The sequence below is a fragment of the Oryctolagus cuniculus genome, chromosome 13, assembly GCF_051225735.1.
Source record: "Oryctolagus cuniculus isolate XC-2025 breed Fujian yellow rabbit chromosome 13, ASM5122573v1, whole genome shotgun sequence".
Classification (NCBI taxonomy): domain Eukaryota; kingdom Metazoa; phylum Chordata; class Mammalia; order Lagomorpha; family Leporidae; genus Oryctolagus; species Oryctolagus cuniculus.
Genome location: NC_142879.1, coordinates 22,759,635 through 22,784,961, shown reverse-complemented (window position 1 = coordinate 22,784,961; position 25,327 = coordinate 22,759,635). Strand labels below are relative to the sequence as shown.

At 53.7% G+C, this 25,327-nt stretch overlaps 1 protein-coding gene and 1 long non-coding RNA gene across 3 annotated transcripts; one reads left to right on the top strand and one right to left on the bottom strand.

Moving 5' to 3' along the window:
• Positions 1–716: 716 nt before the first annotated feature.
• On the bottom strand, positions 717–2,103 carry LOC138844938 (uncharacterized). Its single transcript, XR_011381416.2, has 2 exons — positions 1,786–2,103; positions 717–1,152 (listed from the first exon to the last, which is right to left on the bottom strand). It is a non-coding gene; the product is annotated as an uncharacterized LOC138844938 (long non-coding RNA).
• CD34 (CD34 molecule) lies at positions 1,309–23,703 on the top strand. Of its 2 annotated transcripts, none has more exons than XM_008268471.5 (8): positions 1,309–1,634; positions 11,009–11,191; positions 11,789–12,045; positions 13,437–13,517; positions 21,123–21,279; positions 21,505–21,557; positions 21,880–22,044; positions 22,398–23,703. In XM_008268471.5, exons 1-8 carry the CDS (start codon positions 1,313–1,315, stop codon positions 22,578–22,580), a joined length of 1,401 nt encoding a protein of 466 aa, XP_008266693.3. In that variant the 5' UTR covers positions 1,309–1,312; the 3' UTR covers positions 22,581–23,703. The 2 variants fall into 2 exon arrangements, with proteins under 2 accessions (XP_008266693.3, XP_008266694.3); XM_008268472.5 differs by having other exon boundaries at positions 1,329–1,634; positions 22,271–23,703.
• The last annotated feature ends 1,624 nt before the right edge of the window (positions 23,704–25,327 follow it).

The following is a 25,327-nucleotide window of genomic DNA, read 5'->3' as shown; positions in this document are numbered from 1 at the left end:
GTATGGTGGCGTTGAAGCTGACTCCTTTTCCCTGTGTATCAAGAGTCCCGAGGCCCAACAGCTGACTGAAAAATGCGCATTGTAGCCCTTTCTGTCCCCAGCTACAGGCCCCTGAGATTGCATGTGGTCAGATCTGAATTGTCATTTGCACTTTGAAACAAATCCATACTATGCCATTATGTTCAATCAAAGTTGCGCATTAAGCCTTTGCTTTTATCGTGCCATGAAACGCTTCGTTCCCTGTCTAAAGGATCCTTTGGCAACAGGGTCACCATAGGGAGAATTTGGTTTTGGTTTTAGACTCGGATTCCCTTCTCTGTGCAACTCAAATTGACATAGGTCTGAGATAGATCAGAAAGAGAAACCGACTTTCCTAATGCCGGGATCTGCAGGGCGTAAATCAGAAAGGACCCCAGGGTGCTGGTCTGCTCATCATTCCCTCCACACACCTCCCCACCCCCGCCCCCAGACTTGTGCGGCCCAGACTCCTGGAAGAGACCGGACTCAGTGCGCACAGCCCTGTATTTCCAGCCAGCCTCTCAAAGCATCTTCTCGAATCCTCTGCCATCGACTGCCTGGCCTGGCTCTCCTCTCCTGTAGTTTGCAGCTCCCAGTCTGTGCTGAGCCTGGCTGCCCAGCTCAGAGTCCACAGTGCAGTGGGGTTCACCAACCTCAGGCAAGGCTGGGGAAACACAGGCATTTGCGGATGTATCAGGTTGTGGAGGGTGGGGTCGCAGGAAATGGTTTATTTGATGGGAGAGCAAGGTGAAGCCCCTAGAGGCTTAAATGGAGGGTTGGAGAGAGAATGACAGGGAAGAAGGCAAACCAGGCCTGGGGCAGTCCTTTGTCCCAGGATGGTGACTATCCGATCTCCAACTTGTGCAGGAAAAGCTCCCTGCAACTCACACAGGTCCTGGAAAACAGTGCCAGGCAAAGTGCACAAGGACACACTGGACGCCACACTCGACCATGTTGGTCCTTTGTGGGTCCCGCGCAGGCGCTATGCCTCGCAGGCCGCACCACGTCCACCATGACCCTGAGTGCGGGTGTCGGAGCCGTCAGGTGTAGCTTTGACCCAGTGCTGAAGACAGTGCTCACGCTTGTCAGCTCGGTCCTCGCAGTGGGTTCCTCTGCCGGGTTATCAGCTAAAACCTCAAATAAAAAGAAACAAAAACTCGAGGAAAGGAAAAACCCTCCGTGGACAGTCGCCCCATGCCGTGCCCACCGGCAGGGCTGACACCAAGGGGTTAAAAGTTGAGTGGAAGTGGCGCACAGAGAGGTAGGACCCGGGCCTCCGCAGAAAGCTGGGGCCATGCAAACCTCCACCTCTTTTGGCCTCGACGGGCGGCGGCAACTCCAGCCTCCCTCCCAGCGTCCTCCGCCTTTGGGAAACTCAAGGCGAGGGGCCGGCCGGGCCAAGACTAACGAGGGAGGAGGGGAGAGAGGCGCGAATCCCCCACCCCCTCCCGGGCCGAGGGGGCGGGAGGAGCGCGTCCGGGCCGCCGGCCGAGCCGCGTCTTCCACTCTGCACCTCTTCGCGAGCGGCGCGGGAAGGATGCTGGTCCGCAAGGGCGCGCGCGCGGGGCCCGGGATGCCGGGGGGCTGGACCGCGCTCTGCCTGCTGAGTCTGCTGCGTGAGTAGCCGCGGCCCGCCCGGCTGCGCGGCGCCGAGCGAGGAGGGCGCGGGGTGCGGGGTCGACGCTCGGGCGGAGGGAGCGAAGGGACCCCTGGGCCGCCCCCGCTCGCTGCCGCCCGCGGCGGTCCCCTGCGGGAGCAGCGCCTCACCTGGAAGTCGGCGGGGGCGGGAGGGCCGGGAAGGCCCCGCGCCGGGAGCGCGAAGGCGCCCAGGTGGGAGTCGGCCACCGCAGCTCTCCGCCTAGGGAGCGACAGAAAGCGCTTTGGGGATGCCCGTGTCTCTTCGCGGTGCCAGAGGTGCGGAGCGCACAGCTGGAGCCAGAGCCGGGAGGTCCCGGAGAGAGGAGCAGGAGAGTTTTGCGGCTGTGGTTGGTTCAGAAAGCAGCGGCCCGAGCGACGTGCGGGCAAGGGCGCCGGCGCCCACCGCCCTGCGGACAGACGTGGGCAGTAAGGAAAGCGAGGGAAGCCAAGTAGGGGCGGGCGAGGAGGCTCTGGATCCCACGCCCGGGAGAAACGCCCGGGAGGTGAGCAGGGGCGTTTGGAATGAGAACAGTCCATGGAAACAAAACATCCTCAGGTTGGAGAGTGGGAAGCTGGGCGAGAATTCCCCTTCCAGACACGGCCTGGGGCGCACTGAGTGGAGGTCCTGCACCCGCCTTCCTTCGCTCATCACAAACCCACACTTGCTGCGTTCGGAGCGCCCTGCCCCTGCCCCCTCCACGTTCTGGCGCTCGGGTGGACAGGCCTGGACCCTGCCCACTGCACCTTACCTCAACTCTCCTGCTCCCGCTTAGGCAGAAAGAGAAAAAATGGACATCGCCATGTACGCCTCGCTGGGGCAGCGACCTCCATCTCATCTCACTGCACTTAGACATCGCCTTCCCTGGTGCTCAGGGGTTTGCTCCTGGTTCCCGCTCAGAGTCTGCTACATCCTAAAGGCCACCCACCATGGCCAGCCCACCGGGCCTCTTTGTCTCCTGTCTTCTCCGCAGACTCCCTTGGTTCCCCCGAGTCGCAGAGAGCTGGCTGCACGCTGGAGGAAGCCGTTTCGTTCTTGGTTGACCTGTTCAGCAGCTCTGGATATGCCTGTAGGGCAACAGAAAAGCTGTTGTTGAGGTTGTGAAATTCTCCAATGGGTGTTCACCTTGCCCTCACCACAGGGGCGAGTGGGCTAGGGGCTGTAATTCTGATCAGATGCCTTGCTCTCCACTGTTGCACAACTGTGATGACCAGTGCTGGGCCGAGCAAGGCCTCCACCCCGTGTTTCTGGTCTGCTCACCTTGGCCTGCAGAGGTGCAGAGAGCAACCCGCAGGAAACCTGGGGCAGATAGGCTGGGAAATGCCGGTTCTAGAGAGCCTAGAACCCTGGACAGTCTCTGGGTGTGCGAGGGTAGCCCCAGGGACTGACTCGCTGAGCCTTGTGTTGGGGACTGGGGGGAGGGGTGGAGAGGAGGTCACGGGGAGGAATGCCTTTGTAACTCTTTGTAACTGGCTCCTTAGTATAGTCCTGGCTGCAATTCTCCGATTGGGGGGGGGGTGGGGTGGAGAGCATGGGTCCCTGTCCCTCTCCCCAGCTCTCCCCAGCCTTGTTGGACCGCTTGGGCCTGTTGGAGCTCCATCCCTTCCATAAGACCTTTCTAGGCTTTCTGTGTCGCTGTGTTTGTTAGTACTGAGGAATCATTTTTCTGCCCTGGGATACACTGTGGGATGAGAGGAGATGACTATACATTGACATGCTATCCATGGGCCGTTACAAACAATTTGGTGTTGTTCTCACTGTGCAATGAGTAGGGCGGGTCCTGTGCTTGTCTTGTCGCTTACTTTGACGAAGAGTGCATCTTGGGAAAACGTTTTTCTGTCCATGTGAGAAGTTGTCATGGACGTTAGCACAGCAGAGTGGGCTGTCCTTGTTGGGGTTGGGGCACATCACAGTCTGGAGTCAGGACGGAAGCCGGGGGTCAACAGCAGCTGCCACACGGGTGTGCTTCCTCCACCCCCTGCCCCAGGCCTGTCCCTCCCCTGCCCCTAACAATAAGCCCCAGTCCTGCTCAGTCACATTCCTCTTCTTCCTTTGGGTCCTTCGAGCCTGCTGACCCCACACCCATATCCTGTCTGGGGCTACTCTTAAGAGGGGAAAAAGAAAAGGGAAAAGAATTTTATCAGATATTTTCCAGAGGGGAGAGGACTCCACCCTTTGAATTTCAGCCACATGGCGACCGAGGAGGAGCAGCCTTGGGGACCTCTGACTAATTCAGTGGTCGGCCCCCAGTGCTCCCCCCTTGTAGGGCCAACCCAGCTGGCACAGTCTCTGCAAACAGCAGTGGGGCCTGGGGCCTCTTTCCCTTGTCCCTGTGGCTCCACCCCCAGGCCTGCCGTGAGCCTGTCCTCACCTCCTTCCTTCGCTTTGTCTCCAAAGCTCCGGGCTAGAAGTGCCAAACTGCAGCAGATAAACTCAGGGGCAGAGTCCTGCAAAAACAAGCAGAAAGGAGGAACAAAGTCCGCTCCTTAGGCTCTGGGACCGATTTCCTTTAGACCCCTGGCTGAAGGGTCTGGGCTTCCTGGCGGGCCGGCCGCTCTCGGCTCCAGCCTCTGCACACATGGGCCTCCCTCTCTCCTTGACTTTGGTTGATCTCAGTAAACGGCTCACAGCGTGGAGAGCTGCAAACGCAAAGGCGTGGAAAAGGAACCAAACTCCACCCTTTGAAAGAAAAAGCGGGCTGTCGCCAGGACAGAATAATCCTTATTTTTCTGGGCTTTGACTTCTCTGATGAGAACATTCTCTTCCCTCCTCGGCTGAGAAATGAAAACACATCATCTACAATTCTTGGTCCCAAGGTCCCCAACTTTGTGCAAAGGAGAGAGAAGGAGAGAGAAGGAGAGAGAGGGAGAGAGAGGAGAGGATGCCCTGGGGAGCGTAGAGACGTGATGAACAGGGGTGCCTGTTGGGTGCACATCCCAGCACCTCCACCGGGAGCCCTCCAGGCAGGACTCACCTCCCCGCCCAGGCAGAGAGGAGGCCTTTTGGCTTCACTGGGAAGTCTGCACCTTCCTGGTCCTGAAAAAAGTTAACTGAAAGCTGATCAGTCTTAGGGGAGTGGCATCTCTGGGCAGCTGGTCCCACTGTTTAAGGAACTGCCATCCGGGACCTTTAGGGAGAGAGCCTCGACCCCTGGACTAACCCTGGGTGTGCAAGGGCAGCCCCAGGGACTGATTTGCTGAGCCTTAGGGCAGAAGGCAGAGCCCCGGTGGGTGGGTGGGGGTGGGGGATAGGGGAGGGGTGGGCAGGAGGTGGGAGGTTCCAAGGGACAAATGTCTTTGCAACAGGGCTCAGCAGTACAGTCATGGCTGCTCCTCCAAGGTTAGGCCACTGCCTCTGATCTTACCCTGTGTTCTCAAACCTTTAGTATAAATTAGCTACACACACTAGGCTCGGGGTGGTGGGTTTTTGAGGGAAGCTAAAGGAATGAACTCACGAAGAGAATGAGGCCACTGGCACACAGGGGCCCACCCTGTGCCCTGGGAAGTCTCAGGGTCTCGGGGCTCCTGGGAGAGTGGGTGAGGTCAAGACAAGCTATTTAAAGATAAAGGGGAAAGCTCAGGTTCCTGGGAGTGCTCCTGTCTCACCTCAGCCTGGGGCCCATCCTTTGTTGGAACTCAGGGAGCCCCAGGCTTGGCAGGGGCCCCTGCAAGGATGTTCCTTGTGAGCTTACAGGAAGCATGGGGTTCCTAGCTCATGCCGTTTTTAAAAGTAACTGCGCCCTTTGGTTTTCTCTTTGTGTTGCAGTGAGATTAGCCTTCTGTAACTTCTAATCACTGCTTCTCTGTTCTGCTCTTTGGACTGGCACAGATTTAATTCGCTTCTGCACTGCCACCCCTGAACACCTTTCCATCCAGCCCCACCAGATTACAAACTCCTTGGGGCTGCTGACATTACAATGACACCAGCGTCAGATCGGGGGAGGACACCGCTCTTAGTCCTCCTCTCTACGGAACTGAGTAAGAGCGGCTGAGCCCCAGTTCTTAAGGAAAGTCAGAATGCTTACACAGGTGGAGGAGCCTTGAAGGAAGTGGTCCGTGCTCCCTCCTCACCTTTTCCTCCAGATCAAGGGTTAGCGAACGTTTTCTGTAAAGGCCTGAATGCTTAAGCATTAGGCTATGGGGGTCATAATTGTTTTCGGCTGCAAATTCTCTTTTATTTTTTTCTTAGGACACTTATAAAAATTTTTTATTTACTTTTTCATTTTATTTGAAGGGCAGAGAGATACAGAGAGAAACAGATACTTGCAGACAGAGATCTTTCATCCTCTGGTTTAGTCCCCAAATGACTGCAACAGCTGGGACTCGGCCAAGCTGAAGCCAGGAGCCCGGGATTTGATCTAGGTCCTCCGCGCAGGTGGCAAGGACCAACCACTGGAGCCGTCACCTGCTGCCTCCCGGGGCGCACATTAGGAGGAAGCTGGGAAGAGGAGTGGAGGTTGGACTTGAACCCCGACACTCTGATATGGGTGCAGGAGTCCCGGGTGGTGTTTTAAGGGTTGGGCCAAATGCCCGCCTTGCTGAGGACACGTGTGAAAAAAATGTAAAAGCCGTGCCTGGCTCACCGGCCATACAGAGGGCCATGGCTTGACAACCCCCATCCAGATGAAATGACACTGGGCGGGCAGCAGTGGGACGGGGCTGCTACAGCTCTCTGTATCCTGCAGGAGCATCCTCAGCCTAGCAAATGCCCTCTTCAAACAGACTCAGAAGCAGCCCGCGGTGCACAGGGGTGTTGGTGTGTGCATGCCCTGCCCGGGCCACCCTTCAGTTCTCCTGCTCATCCTGAACTAAGCGCCGTGAGTACCCGGCTATGACAGTGGTTCCGCACCAAGACCTGTGTCATCCAACTGGGGTGACCGTTAGACCTATCCTGAGGAAGCAGCCTTTGTGATTTGGGGCCAGATGGGTGACACAGATAAGCGTCTCAGGCTCTGGGAGAGGCAGGAGGAAGGGGCCCCCGAGGTAAAGATAGCCACTGGTTCTTGGGCTTGTACCACACAGGCCAACTGCTTCCCACTCCTTAGCTGCTCTGTCCCTCCAAACATCCGGGAGTAGGGCGCTTTGATCCCCTTTTGACAGGAAAGGTTGAAGCATTAGAGTAGCTTCCTAAGCCCGTGCAGCTGGAACAGGGCGGAGCAGTGCTGGGGTCGTCCGCCTGCAGTGTTCTCTCTGGCTTGCAGTGTCTCCTCAGGGTGCGCTCCTGCCCGTGCTGTGACTTCTTGGGCTAAGACACCCAAGGTCCCCCTCTTGGGGGGAAAGGACGGGCCAGGAAGGGGAGGCGGGGAGGAAGCAGCACCGATAAAAGACTAACACTTGGGAGAAGTCCATGAAAGGCAAGACCACGCACAGGAAGTCCCAGTGCAGGAATTTGGTCATTTACCTCACGGGTGGACCTCAGAGGATCCCAAAGCCGCTTTAAAGACAAAACAGTCTTGAATTTGCTAATTGTAGGAGGAATATTTTCAGAAGGTATTGCATATGCCTCTGCTCCCTTCCAGTAAAGAAAATTGAGTTTACCCTCCGTGCCTCAGATGCTTGTGAAAATGATGTGGCTGTGCGGAGACTCAGTGACGTCACTGACGCTTACTGAGCTGCTGTATCTACTCGCTCCCACCATGAGCGCTTCCAGACCACGTGGGCTGTGCTACCTGCGTCTGGTTTTCATTTATTTCTGTTCCTCAACTTTTACGTGCTGTTTTTCCTTGTTATTTGCTTCTAATAGTCCCTTCCTAATGTTCAGCTTTGGTTTGGGTATGAGATCAGCAAACTCATTAGAATTGTGGGTAACACGAGGATAATTGTCTCTGACCAGGTCCCTGTGAGTTCCATGGTGACTTTTGCTACATGCATTTTGTGACACCTACAGTTGTCCCTTGGCATCCCTGGAGGATTGGTCCCCGGACTCCTTGTGGATGCCAAACTCCCTGGGTGCTCAAATCCCTTCTGTGAAACACTGTAGTGTTTGCATGGGATCTACACACATCCTGCCATCTATGGGTACTTTAAATCATCTCTAGAAGACCTGTAGCACCCAAGACAGTGTAACTGCCATGTAAATAGTTGCTAATTGTATTGCTTAAGGAATAGTGACAAGAAACCAAGTCCAGCACAGATGCGACTTTTCCCCAGGTATTTTCCATCTGGGTTGGTTGAAACCATGACACAGAACCTGCAGGTGTGGAGAGCCAGCTCTGCTGGGCTTCTTAGAATCCTCCTCTCCTTTCTCCATATTCATGGATTGAGATCGAATAGGGTGATGAGTCTAATAGTGTCCTAAGGAAATCAGGTAATGAGGATGGACCGAGAAGAACACAACCTTTCACGCAACTTTGCATCGTCTGAGTGCCCTGCTGGGTTCTGCACAGGGCTGCTCTCCCTGTCTAGAATGGAGCGGGGTGCAGGTGCCATCATTGCCTCCTGGGATCTGAGGCCCACACTGGCTGGTGAGCTGATGCTGTTCCCCCAAAGTTAGGGGTTACAAACACACATAGAGCAAGTCAGGGGTGTGGCTGGGAAAATAGCATCAAAAGATCCTTAATCAGTCTCGACTCTTATAATGTCGTTCTAACAAGTACCAGCGGAGCCCGAGAGACCGTGAAACCAGGAGGCTCACTTGCTGGTGGCCCCAGCGCTGTCCCAGGGGCTGGCTCGCAGACGCCTGGCCAAGGCGTCCCCTGGCTGTCATTCAGCTCATCCGAGGGCCCAGCTTTGCCCTTCAGGCCTCCCTCTCTGCCTTGTTTCTCTAATGTCTCACAGGTTTCTCTGCCTACCCCGTGCTCGGCATTGTGAACCTGCAGACAGATCCCACCACCCTGGTCCTCGGGGCTTGGCGCAGGCGTGGTGGGAGGAGGCTGCTTTCAGCTGGGAGCCGGTCCCGGGGGCTCAGAATTGCTTCACTCTGCTGGAGCAGGCACCTCGTGCTCAGGACGAGCAGCAGGTCTCTCCTCCCATCTGGAAGAGTTCAAGAGTGTTTGTCTGGGCGAAGGAGGCCCCTCGGGGGCGGAGTTCAGAAGCATGACATCACCGCAGCCAGGCCCTGCTTCCTTTGGAGAGAGAAGAGGGCTGGGCCAGGACGGACCAGATGGGATTCCCAGGAACTGTTGTGTAGGGGAGAGGAGGGAGGAGGTGGGCAGGAAGAGGGGTGTCAAAGTGGGGATTCCAGGAGTGTCTGGAGTGGCGCCTCCAGGGGGTGATGTATCCGTTCACTGTCTGAGTATTACTGCCACCTACTCCCTGTACTGAATTCACGCTTTAGCGTGCGATTGGGCAAGGGGTCCTAGCTAAAGGGGGAAGAAGCCTGGCCGGGCTTCCATACCTGTTTTACTTTGATCAACCCACCTCCCATCTGTGCCAGACAGGAACCCGTCCTGTTCTCTCCACAGATGCACCCACATTCTTGGCAGTTTAGACCCCTTCCGGCACCCTCACTGCATCTACTCCAGAATGAGCCACACCTCTGCATCCCCGCACCCTTTGCCCACGTGAGCCATGGTCTTCCCTCGTGGCCACCGCCTTGGTGGTCCGGATTCTTCATCTGTAAGATACAGATCATATTAGTGTTTTTTCCTGTTCTCCTGCTGCAGGTACCATCACTATATCCATCTAACTGCAGATGGCTGGGCAGGGAGGCGGAAGTGGGAGACTGAGGCCCTTGTCCTGTTTATGGCAAGCCTCCTTGGCCTCAGGTTACTTGCCTTGAAGCTAGACGTCTGGCTGCCTTTTTAATGCTTAGGGAAATAAGAGGTGTCCTTCTACCTTAAAAGACACACCCACAACACCCCATCTCAATCAGGAACCCTGGGGGAGGAGCTCCAGGATGGCTGGGGAGGCTCTGGCGCAAACTCAGGTGCCAGGTCCATCCAAAGCATTTACAGGGCCCAAGGCCAGAGTGCCGCAGAAGCTCACGCACACTCTGCATCTCAGGTCTTCAAAGTTATAAATCAGAAACGACGTGGCCCCTGTCCTCTCACCTGCTGGCCATCAGGAAGGCTGGGTTTCAGTCACCCCTGGCATTCAGTGCCGCAGTGTGGCTGAGCAGGAGGAGACGGCCCCTGGTCCCTTCTCCCGGCCTGTGCTGTGGCCCCCGCTCTGCGGATCTTGTGTGCAGGCTTGGGATGCCCCTCCCCCGCCGCCATAGACTTCAGCTCTCACTCCTCGTGACCGCCACTGCTGCTGCAGTTCACCCGCAGGAGGGTGGACTGGTTCACAAGGCCCACACAGATCCTGGCTGTCAGCAAAGAGCCTTTTGGGCAAGAAGTTCTAGAACTTTCAGCCCCCTGTATATGATCTGGTAGAGAGGGTATGTGGTGGGTTGTCCTGAAGGTAGTAGGGCAGGGTGTGGGCCCTCTGGGGGTCAGGTTGCAGGCCCAAGCTTCTCCCTACTGAGTCTAAGAATGCTCACTGAGCGCCCCAGAATGTTTAGAAGAAGGGGACAAGAACACGCCCAAAGAGCTAGGTCCAGGAGCATTATACCATAGTAATTTAGTGTTTGTTATCACGTTGATTCTCCCAATAACCCATGTAAGGTAGACAGAAAAGATCCTCACTTGAGAGGTGGTCTAAGACAGACAGACAGACACATACGTGAAATCCTAGTTAGTTGTTGGCAGAGCTACGGTGAGAAGCCAGGGCTGTGTTCTCTGGTCCGTCAGCTGGATTCCCAGCTCAGAGCTTCTGAAAGGAAATCTGGGGGTTGCCTGCTGCAGCTTTGTTCTCCAACAGAAGGAAAGGGGAGTGGGTTGGGAGGCCACGAGGGGAGAGAAGAGAGGAGCTGGGAGTGGATGGAGGAGTTCGAAGGGGATTGCATGGACGTGGTGCGAGTCTAGTTACCATTCGAGAGTTCACATACTGGATGGAGAGTGACCCATAGAGAGAAAATGCCGTCCCTCCCGTTTTAGATCACTGCCGTGTTTATGCAGGTGTAATCTTGTGTTTCAGTATTTTACTAAACATGAACGTTGCCTTGTAGTTCTGTGTTGCTACAGTTTCCCTGTAATTGTTGTGACTTTGTCGACGATCACACGAGGATTATGGTATATTAAGTGCAGCTACCCCGTGCCCTACTGTTGTTCATTTGGTTGCATTCAACTTTTCCCTCCTGTAACTGATTCTGCAGTGGACGCTTGGGTGTGTGTACACTTTTCCTTCCCTCTTTTCTTAGGACACACCTGGTAGTTGGAAATGAATCCACTGCCCAGCAGGCTATTCCTGGTGCTGCCACATTGCCAGGGGCAGCAGGGATGTTCCAGGTGGATCCTACTTACGTCGAGAAGTTGATCCAGGGGCACGTTCCAGGGAGGTTAAGTTCTGAGTTTGCCTCTTTATTTTCCTACAGCCTCTGGGTTCACAAATACAGACAACTCGACTAGTATTACCCCGGAGCCAACTATCCCGGGAAAAATTTCAGCTCTTACTACAAGTGTATCCAGCCAGGAATCCAAAACACCAAGTACCACTGGAAGCACCAGCCCCAGCCTTACCTCTCAGGGCTTCAATGGGACCACAACAACCATCTCAGGTAAGGAGGGTGCTTGTCCAGGCCCTGGAGCGATGCTACCAGCACTCGGGTGAAGCATCTACGATGCTTGCATACCACACCCCTCGCTTTAATGCCTTGAGCATCATGCTTAGAGCAACTTGAATAGGTTCTAGATAATTTTTCCTATAGTGGCAACTTTCTCAGGCTAATGCCTTGGCAGCCGATCCTGACCAGAAATGCGTCCTGTACCCCTACTTTCTTTCATGCTGAATTCAGTTTGATGACTATTTAAAGATCAGATGAGGGCTCCACACAGGTCTCTGATCTCTTTTCAATGAACGAAGCTGGATACAGGTTCATATTAGGGGTCTTTGGCGTCTGTTTAGGGTGGACTAGCATCTGGTTCAGTTTCAGAATCCTGAGGAAAACTCTAATGCGTTCTAGATTATTGCTATGATTTCTAGCTGACTGGAAATGAGCTTGGTCAGGGTTTGGATATGAAATCGTGGCTACCGCCCCAAACTCCCAGTTGTGCATCAAATCCCAAGCCTATGTCATGAACTGAGATAGACAGATGGATGAGTGGGTATGTGTGCATATGTATACACTCAGACCTGTGATTTTGGTCTATTTCAGAGACTAGAGTCAACTTGACCTCTTCCCCTGGGACCACCCCAAGCCCTGGAACCACAAACGCTTCTGTACAGCCACAGACCTCCCTAGCCGTGACAGTGCCCACCACCACCTTGGCCAACTTTTCCACTGCAGAGACAACCTTGGAGCCCAGCACATCACCTGGAAGTATTTCTAATCACACACTCAATAGCACCAGTCCCGAGATATCTCCCACTACATTCTATATGTCATCTGCTTCTACTCCAAGTACCGCCAAGGTGGGTGAGTTGGGCCCCAAATGGCAAACTGCCCCCCTCACTTCATCTGTCTGCAAGTGAGCTCTCCCCTCCCCTCCTCCTCTCCTCATCCCAGCCAATGGGATTTTGGGTCATGTGGGCATCAGGGCGGAAACATGCTGGGTAAGGGTCGTTGACGGTGGGGGAGGGGAAGAAGGGATGATCTGTGCTTTGGGCTCTGCGTTTTTAGGGAGTAGGGAGTGAAGCAGATTTCCAGGGATCCCTCTGTTCTGTGGTTCTTTCTAGTACCTATTGCCATGGCTTTGACCAGGGCAGCATTCTCCTTTGGGAATATTTGGAAATCATCTTCCAATGAATGGTGTTGCTTCACCCAAGGTGCTCAGGACAAATAATATGTCCTCTGTTCGATAGGTTGGTGGTTGGGCACGGCTAGAGGCAGCGAGGAGGTCACCAGCAATGGTCAGAACCAGGCAGAACAGCGATGGTGAGCTCAGCCTGCCCTTCTCGGCTCCAGGGCCTCTGGTTCTCAACAGCTTTTGGCAGGAAGGGCAGAAAATATGAGGGCGTGGAGGCTAAGGACAGGCACGAGGGGCCTGCCTGGTTTCTGTTTTCACACAAGCCAGAACAGGGATTTGGAGAGACCTGGGGGCTATGGGGAAAAATAGTAGTCACCAGGATCTGCCTAGCCACGCTGGCTGTCACCTCTGTGCCCTATGGCCTTCCTACAAGTGTGCTGAACTGGGCGGGGGGGGGGGGGGGGGACAGCCTCCTGGGAAAAGAGTCCCCCCCCCTTTTCTGCCCTTGCTAAGCCAGTGTTTACCAGGATTGCAAATAGCTGTTTGCCTGCAAGCCCAGACTAGTGAGGAGGGAAAGAAGTTCTGATTGCCTGGAGGGGTGAGGGAGGGAGGTGGGAGAGGGAGGTCAGAACACCCACTGGTGGGCACCGTCCCTTATCCAAGATGCTTCCAACCAGTTTTCAGATTTCAGAATTTAAAAAAAAAATTTTGGAATATTTGTGTATACATAATGAGATATCTTGGGAAAGGAACCAGAGTCTAATTCATTCATGTTGCATATGCACCTTACGCACATAGCCAAAGGGAATTTTGTACAGTGTTTTTACTAACTTTGTACAGGAAGCAAAGTCTCATAATGTCAGCTTCTCCATTTGTGGTATCATGTAGGGACTCAAAGTTTTTGTTATGGAGCAATTTAGAGTTTTGGATTTTCAGATTAGGAACGGTCAGCCTGTGTGAACAAGCTCTAGTCCTCTCATAGATTCTGAATTTCCTTTTCCCTAAAACCTCTGGAGGGAGTGCCTGTCAGACTTCAGACTCAAAAGGGGGTCGGGGAAAATGCTGGACAATGGTATGAGTGCCTTTACTTTGGTTTTTGTTTTTGTTGTAATACAGGGAGAAATCAGATGCTCGGGAATCCGAGAAGTGAGATTGACTCAGGGCATCTGCCTGGAGCTGAACGAGACCTCCAGCTGTGTAAGTGAACCCCACCCCCACCCCCACCCCATTGCTTCCTCTGTTCCCCTCCTGCAACCCCTTCTGAACATCCTTCAGCCTTGCAGTGTGGGGCTGCCGTTTGCTGGGGGCCAAGCTGCATTCTAACAGTGAGCTTGGAGTTTATGGAGTAAGAGGCCCCATCTGGTGGACAAAAAAGGCAAACGCAATTTTAATTAAATTTCGTTGCTACTTGATATTGTCATTTAAGTTTGCTTTTATGTGTAAAACAATCCTTCCCATTTCCAGATATGAAGTAGCCACCTCAAATATTGGTTTGTTGGTTGTTATTTGCAGATAAACCTTTAATCCATATAGAATGTATTTGCACTAATGCTGTATTTTCCATGTAAACATTTTCCTTAACAGTGATTGATTTTTATGTATGTCCCAGGCCATATTCTTCAGATATATTTTAGTTTGTGCACACTTTTGCTTATTTTAAATTTAAAAACTTTGTACTTTTAATATCTAGCCAGGCAAGTCTTTCCTCATTATATTACAAAAAGTATAGTTTTCTTCATCTCTCTAGAAAATGTTCAAAGACATCTGTCAAGATGCAAAAGAAAAAAAATTCAAATTTTCATTGAAACTGCTCTAAAATTGCTTGGTTTTGTACCTCTTAGCACCTTTTATAAAAAAATGTCTTTTTCTGGCCGGCGCCTCGGCTCAATAGGCTAATCCTCCGCCTGCGGTGCCAGCACACCAGGTTCTAGTCCCGGTCTGGGCGCCGGATTCTGTCCCGGTTGCCCCTCTTCCAGGCCAGCTCTCTGCTGTGGCCAGGGAGTGCAGTGGAGGATGGCCCAAGTGCTTGGACCCTGCACCCGCATGGGAGACCAGGATAAGTACCTGGTTCCTGGCTTCGGATCAGCGCGGTACACCAGCCACAGCAGAAGCCGGCCGCGGCGGCCATTGGAGGGTGAACCAACGGCAAAAAGGAAGACCTTTCTCTCTGTCTCTCTCTCTCACTGTCCATTCTGCCTGTCAAAAAAAGAGATGTCTTTTTCTATAGCTTTGCTGGCTTTATTAAGGTTAGCTGTAACCTAAATTTTTTTCATAATATATGCTAATTGATCGTTGCTGCTATATTGGAAAGTTGATGGAGTTTTCAACAGCTGTCTTGGGTTTGGCGACGTTCTTGAGATTGCGTGTTTATTACAGGAGCTCCTTAGCTCATTCTTTTTCTTTTTTAAGGTAAGTGACCGTGCGACCTCTTCCTTACTGCCGTTCTCTGCCGGTTTTAGTGGCTGTGGGTCTCAGCTTCAAGTCTGATCGCACTGGCAAGAATGCTTACAGCAGGCCGTTAGATTTTAGTGGCAATAGCAGGCCCCCTTGCTTGGTTTCAGTAAATCCGAGGTCCTGACAGGAACAAGACTGTGCCAAAAGGATGGGCTGAAGGGAAGAGCCGTATTTACCTATAGAAGGAAGTATTTCCTCAAACTGGCGATGCACTGAGGGAGACACACGTGACGTGGCTGCTGCCTGCCCTGGAGAGACTGCAGCCTGTGGAAGGCCTTCACTGTGTACCTTGTTCAGTCCGACTTCAGATGCCTTTCCTCCAGTCATCCCATTGGATCCCCGAGTGCCAGATCTTTTAAAATTACACCTAAGAGAACAATGTAACTTAGGATATTTAAAAACAACAGAAATTGAGAAGATGGGAGTTTGCATAATGCAGTAACTAGATACAGTTTGCAAAATAGCAAGATGTGAACATGCAATGTACTGGTAACGCACAGTGTGTTTCGCATGTGATTTTTCAACTCTGCTCATTAGGAAAAAAGTGTCAGGTCCCTTGCTAATTGTAACCAAAGAAAAATGGCCATGGCCATCTTTTTTTTTTTTTTTTTTTTTGTTATCTTGGCTGAGCATTTATTTTCCTGGGTATCACACAGGGCTGTTCCAAAATGCTAATTCTTTCTAGAACGTAGAACGTTCTAGAATGTTCTTTTTAGAACGTAGAGCTAGCTGCAGGGCGTTCTGTGTGTGTGCTGCTCTTCCAAGTTCACGTTAACTAGGGGCAAGGTACAAGACACGTGCTGCAGACCTCGGGCCTCTCACTCTGCAGTGGTCTCGTTTCTGCTGCGTAGCCAGCTTTGTGCTCCAGTTGAGGTCTCTGCTGTTCCTCTGAGACTGGCGTGCATCGGAATCCACTTGTGGAAGAGCACAGTGGCCCCCGCATTACATGCTCAGAGGCTTCTGCACTGCCCCGGCCCTTCTCTTCTTCCCCCGTGCTTGTCACCACTGTCGTCCCCTTTCTCCCATTCGAGTACTAACCAGGCCTGACCCTGCTCAACTTCCGGGATCAGACGAGATCGGGCATGTTCAGGGTGGTTTGGCTGCAGATTCCTTTCTTGCTGAGAGCTCCACTATCCCAGACCCCAAGCAGCAGCGCCTCCTACGACTCCCTAAGACAGTCTTCCTGCCGCCAGAAATCCCTGTTCCGTCATTTGCACCCACCGCTCGCAGTCCTGCCCCTGCTTCCGTTCCCTCGGGTCCTGCTCTCCCAGTCCGTCTTCTCCAAAGGCTGTGAGAGCCGTGCCCGCCTTTCCTTAGGGTGCATTCGTGCTCTTGGTGGCAGAGGGCCTTGAGGTGCTGGTTCTGAGGGAGGCAGGCTCGGGCCCTTCCCACACCTGCTGGGGAGCATGAAGGATCTGGTGTCTCCTAGCATCACTTCCTTGGCTATCATGTGTTGTCGGTACACGCCTGCATCTAGGGTGTGCCCATAACAGAAGTAAGCACGCATCCAGACACACGTTCTGTACTGGGACGCGGTGAGAACCAATATACCGGCTCTCGCTGTGGGATTATTTAGGTCTGCCTCCCGTGTGTGCATCCTGCAAACAATTCCATCGCAGCCTCCAGCACTCAGCAGCCAGGGGAACGGAAGGCGACACTGCGTTCTACTTAAGCGCCCCAGTCACACCTCTGCACCCTCATTTGCAGTTCTGGAGTCAGACGCGCTACCGTGGTGCCACGAGGCCTCTTCCCTACTTGTGACTTGTCCTCTCTGCTCCCATGTCAGGTTAATTTAGTTATGCTAATTGTGAGTCCCCAAATCGTTTCCAAGATATGCAGTTCCTTTCATTTCTTGTGCTACACCCATTTGCCCAGGGAAATCCAACCAAATGTTTTTTAGTTGTGGTGAAACAAGTATAAAGCAAAATCGACCACCCTCACCGTCAGTACGTGGACAGTGAGCAATGCTGAGTGCGTTCGCACTGCTGTGCCACCAAGCTCCTGCTTTTCGTCTTCCTAAACCGGAAGCTGTGCCTGTTAAACTGCCCACCACCCACCTCCTCAGGCCCTTGAAGCCATGATTTGGCTGTCCGTCTCTATGAATTTGGCTACCCTGACTGCTCCTGTGACTGGAATCCCAGCGTGTGTCCTTTTGAGACTGGCTTACATCACCTACCATAGCAGGGTTCACGCGGGTCACAGCATGTGTCTGACTCCCCTTCCTTTCAGGGCGGAATCATCTTCCATTGCACGTATGCTTCTTTCCCTCGTTTTTGTTCTCACTATCCGTTGATGAACACTTGGGTTTCTTCCATATCTTGGCTTTTGTGGATGATGCTGCTGTAAACATTGAGTGTACAGATATCTCCGAGACACCCTGATTTCAGATCTCTTGGGTGCGTGTCCAGAAGTGGAAGTGCTGGGTCACGTATGGCAATTCTGTGTTGGAATTTTGGGGGAACCATCATACTGTTCTCCATAGTGACTGCACCATTTACATTCCCACCAACAGTGCACAAGGATTCCAGTTTCTCTACATCCTTGTCAACTTGTTATTTTCTGAATTTTTTTTAAAGTGTCTACCTTCATGAGTATGAGGTGGTATCTCTGTGGTTTCTGTCTGTATGTCCCTAATGATAGTGATCTGAGCACATTTTCCTCTGCTTATTGGCAATTTGTGTCTCTCCTTATTTATTTATTTATTTGAAAGTCAGAGTTACACAGAGAAAGGAGACGCAGAGAGAGAGAGAGAGAGAGAGAGAGGTCTTCCATCCGCTGATTCACTCCCACAACGGCTGGAGCTGTGCTGATCCGAAGCCTGGAGCTTCTTCCGGGTCTCCCACATGGATATGGGGGCCCAAGGACTTGGGCCATCTTCCACTGCTTTCCCAGGCCACAGCAGAAAGCTGGATCAGAAGTTGAGCAGCTGGGACCCGAACCGATGCCCATATGCGATGCCGGCACTGCAGGCAGTGGCTTTACCTGCTGTGCCACAGCGCCGGCCCCAGTGTTTCCTTATTTAAAAAAAAAAAATCATTTATTTATTTGAAAGGCACAGTGAGAGAGAGAGAGAGAGAGATCTTTCATCTGCTGATTCACTTCCCACATAGCCACAGTGGCCAGGGCTTATCTGGACTAGGCCAAAGCCAGGACCCTGGAACTCCATCCGGGTCTCCCCTTTGAGTGCAGGGGCCCCAAGCACCTGGGCCATCTTTCACTGCCTTTTCAGGTGCATGAGCAGGGAGCTGGATCAGAAGTGGAGCAGCCAGGACTTGAACCAGCGCCCATATGGGTTGCCAGCATTGCAGGCAGCAGCTTAACCCGCTAAACCACAACACTGGCCCCTTTGTGAATCTTCTATAGAGAAATTCTATTTTAGCCCTTTGCCCACCGATTTGATTTTTAGAGCTTTGTTTCTTTGGTCACATCTGTTTATATGTGGCGTTTGTGTAGACTCTGTGATGCTGTTGTATTGCTCTCAGCTGAAGCAGGCCGCCGGCAGCACAGATCACAGCCCTTGCCCTCTGCCCAGACACTGAAGATCAATTTCCATGCAGAAACCATCAGTTAGAGATGAAGGCCTTCTTCCAGCCACGCGCCTACGGAAAGAACCTGAGATCTGGAGACAGTCTAACTTCTTGGCCTTGGTTAGCTGTCTACTTGTTTGCTTGACTTGTAACACGTTCCTTAATTACTCCAGTCCCTAGGGGAAAATAGGGTTTTTCACCTACATGGTGAGGCTCACACCAAAGTGGATAGCATTATTTTTAAAAGGGATTGGAGGCAGAGGAGAGGAGGGAGCCTAGAAATAGCATAAAGGTCGCTGGGAGTAGTGCCCGCTTGCCACCCCTCCCCATCCCGGTGTTCACTGTGCTGCTTTGACATGTTAAGAAGTCTACAGTTTGAGGGTGTCAATGCAGAGAGACCAGGTGTTTTTATTGCTTTTGCAAAGTAACACGTGTGTGCAGACGTGGTGAGGGGCTGGTGAAGCTGACTCTCCCTACACAGTGAGGCTGTGGCTTCCTCCTGCCCACTCGCCCATGGTGTTCGCCCCGCAGCCTCTCGTGGGGGAGGATGTTTATTTCTAGCATCCGGAGGAGCATTGTGCTTTGTTCAGGATCCACCTGCTCCTCTCTGGGCCCAAACACAATTCACTGGTGCTCTTAGATTCCAAGGTGGGAGCCAGGCTGCTGCTGTTACCTTGAACTTAGTCCAAGAAACCAAGCCAGGGCTGGAGGGACCCTGCGTGGGGGCTACTCAGTGGGGACGTGAGGTTTAACAGCAGTCTCCTGAGTTCTTTTGTTGGTGTGGTGCTATCGTTAGTGCAGTCTGAGTTCAAAATTATATAAGGCCCACCCCACCCCTGCCACCCTACCCCATACACTGAAAAACATTCCAGTCTGATCAGAGAGAAATGGCAATAACAGTAAGACAAAATAGGATTGAAACGTGGATTCCCAATGATGTAGGGCATAAGGTGCTGCTGTTATTAACAATGATAGTAAGAGCCGTCTGTGACCTAGGACCCACTAGATTGCCAACACCGTCTTGGGCGCCTTTCTTCGCCTCTCCCTTTAGTCACCACTGGGGAACCTGATGCTCCAGCTGGTCGCCTGACCTGCAAAGAGTTTAGTACACAGCAGAGCAAGGAGTGATGCCCAGTGTGGCTGAAGACAGGGAGGGCTTCCCTGAGGAAGTGGCATTCAGGTTGAGTCTTGAAAGGACAGAGAGTGCCAGGGCCAGTGTGTCCCATCTCCTTGTAACAGGGTGGCAAGGCCACGCTGCCATGCACCAGCAGCCCCACCAGTGTCTCCTGCACCTGTTCGATGTCCTTCAAGGCCAGCTTCCAGGTGTTCCTGCAAATCCAAGGCAGCTGCGGCCTTGTGCTCCTTTGTGTGTCCACAGCACTTCGGTGCTGCACTGCGTGTGGCCCTTAGCATGTCCACAGCTCTGTGGCCGCTTCCTTATCTTGTGCCCCTGTTGCTTCGTCTACAAAACAAAGACAATGATGGCACCCGTCTCAGAGGCCTGTGCAGCACTTAAACCTATACCTGAGTCATGATCAGCATGGCCTGGTGCCAGGGAGAACATGGCACTCTGGGGGAAGAACTGGTCTCGGGGGAGAGACTGCTGATCATACCCAGGGTGGGGTCCAGGTGGCAAACGCCCTTTCAAAGAGCCAGACTAGCGCAGAAGCAGAGTGACCTCCTGGGGCACCTGCAGAGGCAGCCCTGTCTCCGTGACCTTGGCCCTTGAGCAGGGGCGAGGCTGGAGGCTCCTGCTGGCCTCACGTCTCTGTGACCTGCAGCTTGGCTGGCTGCTCCTGCTTTTCTGGCCTCAGCCAAGCCCAGTTATTTTCCCTCAACTCCCTCAAATTCCAGCTGGGGCCCGAGGCCAATCTTGACCTCGCCTTGTGCCGGAGCAAAGGAGCCTAGGTTTTCCTGCCTTAGGTCACAGCAGTAGGAAAATACCCAGGCTCCATGCCAACTGGGAGGACCCTCTGGCCTTGCCACGGGCCTGCCCACAAACAGGAAGCTTTCTCCCTCACCGAGGCCCAAGTCCCATGCCTGTCACACGCCCCAGCAGTTTTCCCCGAACAGGAAAACTGTCAGAGCTGTTCAGGCATTTCCTCTTCTGCTGCCTGCCATCCGGCCAGGGGAGAAAGCCTTCGTTTCGGTTCCTTTCCTGTGCAGGGGAGGCCGCTTTGATTGGAAGCTGCTGGAATAAATACGGGGAAGTGGGGGACAGGGTTTTCAAGGGCACAGCCAGTGCTCCCAGTGTACCGCCTTTCCCGGGACTCCCTTGTTGTAGAACCGTGAGCATTTGTCTTCTGGGTCTGCATCCCTGGTGCGGAGGACCAGTCAGCAACAGGAGACAGCCCTGTGGACTGCCCTGAAACTCGGTTCCCTGCTTTTGATGGGAAAGGGGGATGGCAGACAAAACCAAGACAGCACACCGCTACAGTGCAGCAGTGCTCTTTGGGACACCCCCGTGGATGTCAGAGGGAGGAAGTCCCCGAGGACCCTTTGAACATAGGGTCACAAATGTGCTCCTGGTTCCTCCCCGCCACACACGTGACCTTGACACACGTGCTGTGCTCGTAGGTGATGTTTCCCGAGTTTATTCTCTGACTCTGACATAGGTTTCGGTGCTGGGCCCCATCTGAGGTTTTTGCTTTTCAGGTGTCACTATACAAAAGACAAATGGCAGTGTTTTGATTTTTGTTTTCCAGTTGAAGTTTTAGGAAGAAGCGACCCTCTTGCAAAGCGGGCAGTAGCTTTCATGAGAATTAGGGCATACTCGTAATTTCATCTCCTGCTCTCCATTTCTCTCTCTCTCTCTTCCCAGGAGGACTTTAAGAAGGACAAAGGGGAGGAACTGACCCAAGTACTGTGTGGGAAGGAGCAGGCTGACTCGGAGGCTGGGGCCAGGGTGTGCTCCCTGCTCCTCGCCCAGTCTGAGGTTAGGGCTCAGTGCCTGCTGCTGGTCTTGGCCAACAGAACAGGTAAGGGGCACACCTGTCTGGGGGACCAGCCAGGTGTTGGCCGCACACTCTGGGTGCAGATCAGAGGCTGCAGGTGCGGGGGAGCAGGGCTTGGCTGATGCTGGGAGAGGCCCTCCAGAGATAAACCACTCTGGCCATCACGGCATCTTCTAGAACAGTGTGGGGAGGTAGAGCAGGATGAGCTTATCTGGCTTCCAGATTTAGAAGCCCTATTTTTAATTCTAGAACTTTCCAGCATGTTCCAGTTTATGAAAAAGCACCAGTCCGACCTGAGAAAGGTAAGTTCCCTGAAGTTATGGCTTTCAGAGGAACTGTGGGTCCGTGGTGTAGGAGAGGAGTAATTGCCATCTCTACCCCCATCTCCCCCACCTCTCCATCCTCCTCTGCAAGTCTTCACCTGTGCTTGTACCAGAGAGTTTATGGGATGGCATAATTAAGAGATGCCCATCTTGAGTCTTGTTTCAGAGATCTCTGAGGACTTTGTCCTCTTGGGCCTGTCCACTGTGGAGTCACACACAGGGGTCACGAGTGGGCTGGGCTCCTCTTCTAGAACCTACTTTCCACGAGTGACAGCAGCCTTTTCTGTGTCTCCTCTACAAGCTGGGGATCCGGGATTTCACCGAGCAAGATGTGGCAAGCCACCAGAGCTACTCCCGGAAGACCTTGATCGCGCTGGTCACCTCGGGGGTCCTCCTGGCCATCCTGGGCACTACTGGCTATTTCCTCATGAACCGTCGCAGCTGGAGCCCCACTGGAGAGCGGCTGGTCAGTGCTGGGGCCGGGGCCCAGGAAGTGGGGGAGGAGAAGGGGGCAGATGGACGGAAAATTGACCCTAGGAGTGTTCTGGGCGAGGGAGGACAGGGTGAGGCTTGACCTGGCCCCCACTCTGGGGAGGCTAGTCCTCCGTCGGGACTGCCCGTTTTCTTGTAGGACTTGGTCTCTGAGCTCTGGTGGCACGGAGTGGTGCCTCTCTCTGTCCTCTCTCCCCTAGGAGCTGGAACCCTGACCGCTCTTCAGAAGGAAAGGAGTCTGCACATGCAGCCGTACCCCTGCCCCCTCTACCCGGTGCCTGCACCCCTGCTTACCAGATAATGCTCCTTTATTTATACACTGTCTAGGGCGAAGACCCTTATTCCACGGAGAACGGTGGAGGCCAGGGCTATAGCTCAGGACCTGGGGCCTCCCCCGAGGCTCAGGGAAAGGCCGGTGTGAAGCAAGGGGCTCAGAACGGCACCGGCCAGGCCACCTCCAGAAACGGCCATTCCGCAAGACAACACGTGGTGGCTGACACCGAACTGTGATGCGTCCGGGGGGCAGAGTGGGGGGCGGGGTGGTGTCTGCCTCTGTGCGGGCGGCGGCCCCCACCTTGCCGCCTTCCCTTTCCCAGGGTGCACACCTTGGCGGTTTGTGCCTGGGCCCTCCACCCAGGGAGAGGCAGGTGCACCCCTGCCCTCTACACAGCGGCCCTTGGCTTGTGTGGGTCAGGGTGTAATGGGGAGAAGCCCACGTCCACAGGCAGAGGAGCCCTGGGGGAGGCTTCCCACTTGGATGCCTTCTTCCTCCCCTCCTCCTCTGCCTCACTGCAGGAACCCCCAGGGCAAAGGAGGGACTTTTCTAGGTTATTAACTGCCTCCCAGGAGGCTTGGAATTTTACTGTTTCTTCCTCATAGTTTCTTTCTCTCCTCTAGGGAAATCAGAGCCACCCTTTGCAGCTGCTCCCTTGTCACAGTATAGCCAGCAAAAAACGTGTTGTCTTAAACCACTCCCTGTATCCCTCTTCCAAAGACACTGTGGGCTGAGTCACCAGCTCGGGGCTTGCCCTCCAGGCCCCTGCAGGCCCCTGGTGCACCCCCTATCTGTGCTCGGAGGCCTGCCCTGTCTTCTGGCTGCAGTCGGGAATGGGGTCAAACGGCTCCGTCCTGGCCTTGCCGGGGCCCCCAGACACTCTCCTTTGCTCCTTTTCCTCCTGGTTCTGAGTGGACTGGACCCTGGGAGCCGGTCCTTGAGCCGAGCTTCTGGACCTGGCTTCTCTGGGGAATCGCTGAGCTCCGAAGCCAGGCCCCAGCCTCCCACTCTGGCCTCCACGGCTTCCTCCTCCCTCCCTGACTCCTGGGTTGAGCTGTGGCCTCAGTCCCCCAGCAGATTCTTTTCCGTCTCCTCCCCTCCTACACTTCTTCACTGCCCTGCACCTGCGTGGTCAGAGCCCCAGGACACCCCAGTGGGCCCCTCCCACACTGCCTCCTCTGCGGGTGGCCCTGTTCCATGTTGTCGCTGTCATTTTTCCAGAGGGGTGAGCAGGGATCCTGGTTTCAATGACGGCTGGAAATAGAACTTTCCAGAAATGAGAGGATTGGGTGGATTTTTTTTTTCTGAATAAAAATCAGTGTGTGTAAATACTGTAATTAAAGCAATCCCGGACCACCATCCTGTTCTGTGGCTCTGTCCCAGTGGCCTCCCCATGACACCCCACTGGGCTGGGCTGTGATGAGGTGGGGAGGGGCTGGACCCTGGAGAGACTGACCCCTCTCAGCCTGCACGGGTACGGGCATGGGCACGGGCACGGGCACCAAGCGGGGTGCTGAGGACCTGTGGCAGAGGTTTGCACCCTTGCAATTGACAGCAGTCAAGTACAAAAGAAAATCTGCAAACCCCTGCCCTCTGCCATAGCTTCCAGATGTCCCCCCACCCCCACCCCGGGGCCCTGGGAAGTGGGGGTGGTTGGGGGAACACTCCCACGTGGGTCACCAGTGGCTGAGGCCCATGGGGCCTGAGCGAAAGTCATTTTTTCCATTCCTGCCTTTCCCCTGAGCAATCCCCACCCCACTTCTCTCTTACTTTCCTCCAACTTGTGTAACTCAGGGGAGGCCCAATCAAGAGGCAGAGAGCCTGGACTGGGTCGGCCGCTTTAGGGTTGGAGGAGGAGGGGTGGAAATCAGAGGAGGTCTGCTTGGCCGCCATCTCTCTGCACATCTGGCAATGAGAGTGGTTGTATAAGGGTCTGACCAGATGGGGGTGTTGGGGAGAAGGAGTGGGTACAGGGTACGGATGTCCACTCGTGGAAACCTGGGAGGAGAGAGAAAGCAGCGTCAGGCTTGGCAACGTGTATAGCGCGTTAGCCTGAGTCTGTTGGCACACAGAGCTTTGGGAGGGAGGGGGCTGTGTGTGCTGGGAGTGGGGTGCGGTGAACGTTCCGTGATGGGGGGACAGCTTGCCTTGAAGACCCCCTTGCTTTTTGGAAAATAAAACGGTCCCACATTTGGCCTGAACATCCTGGTGCAGCAATGGCTCCACCTGCTGGCCCTGCTGAGCTCATGCCGTGCAAACTGCCCCGGGTTTTCTTTCCTGCTGCCCTCACCCTCAGCACACCCAACGCTCATTCGTCTCACGCACGAAGTTCATATAAACTACAGAAAGTCGCTGCTGGAGGAGACCATCACAAGGCATTTCAGATGGTTCATGGAAAATAAAAATAAAGGATGCATTTATTTTGTTGCTAAAAAATTGAAATCCATGCATATACAGGGTCTTTTAAGCAATTCATGGAAAATGTGCATTCTAAAAAACTGTGCATGGATTTCAAGATTTTTGCATGAAAATAAACTTGTGTTTTCACTTTTCCATGAACTTGTTCATGTACCCTCATATATCAAGTTCAACTCCCTTATGAATCCGTGAAGGATGAAAGCTCAGAGAAGGGACATGGCTTGCGCAAGCACCTGACATTCAGACATCCTCAATGCAGCATCCTCCGTCCCCTTCCTCATGTCACCGTGCTTTGCTGATGACATCTCGGGTTCCTCCAGTTGGGTGTCATGAAGCCAAGGAAAGCATTGCCGGGGTGGGAGCGTTTCATCAACAGGTGCTGAGCCATCGTGGGCTGGCTAAGCAGATCCTGAGCCCTAGAAACAGATCCCAGGAGGCCATGAGGCTCAGCTCCCTCTGCTGTGCCCACAGTTAGCCCAGGGCTAGCCCTGGAGGAATGCATCGTGCATCATGGAAAGCACATCTGTAGCATCTCCTGCCAGGTTTCTGGGTGAACAGGAGTATC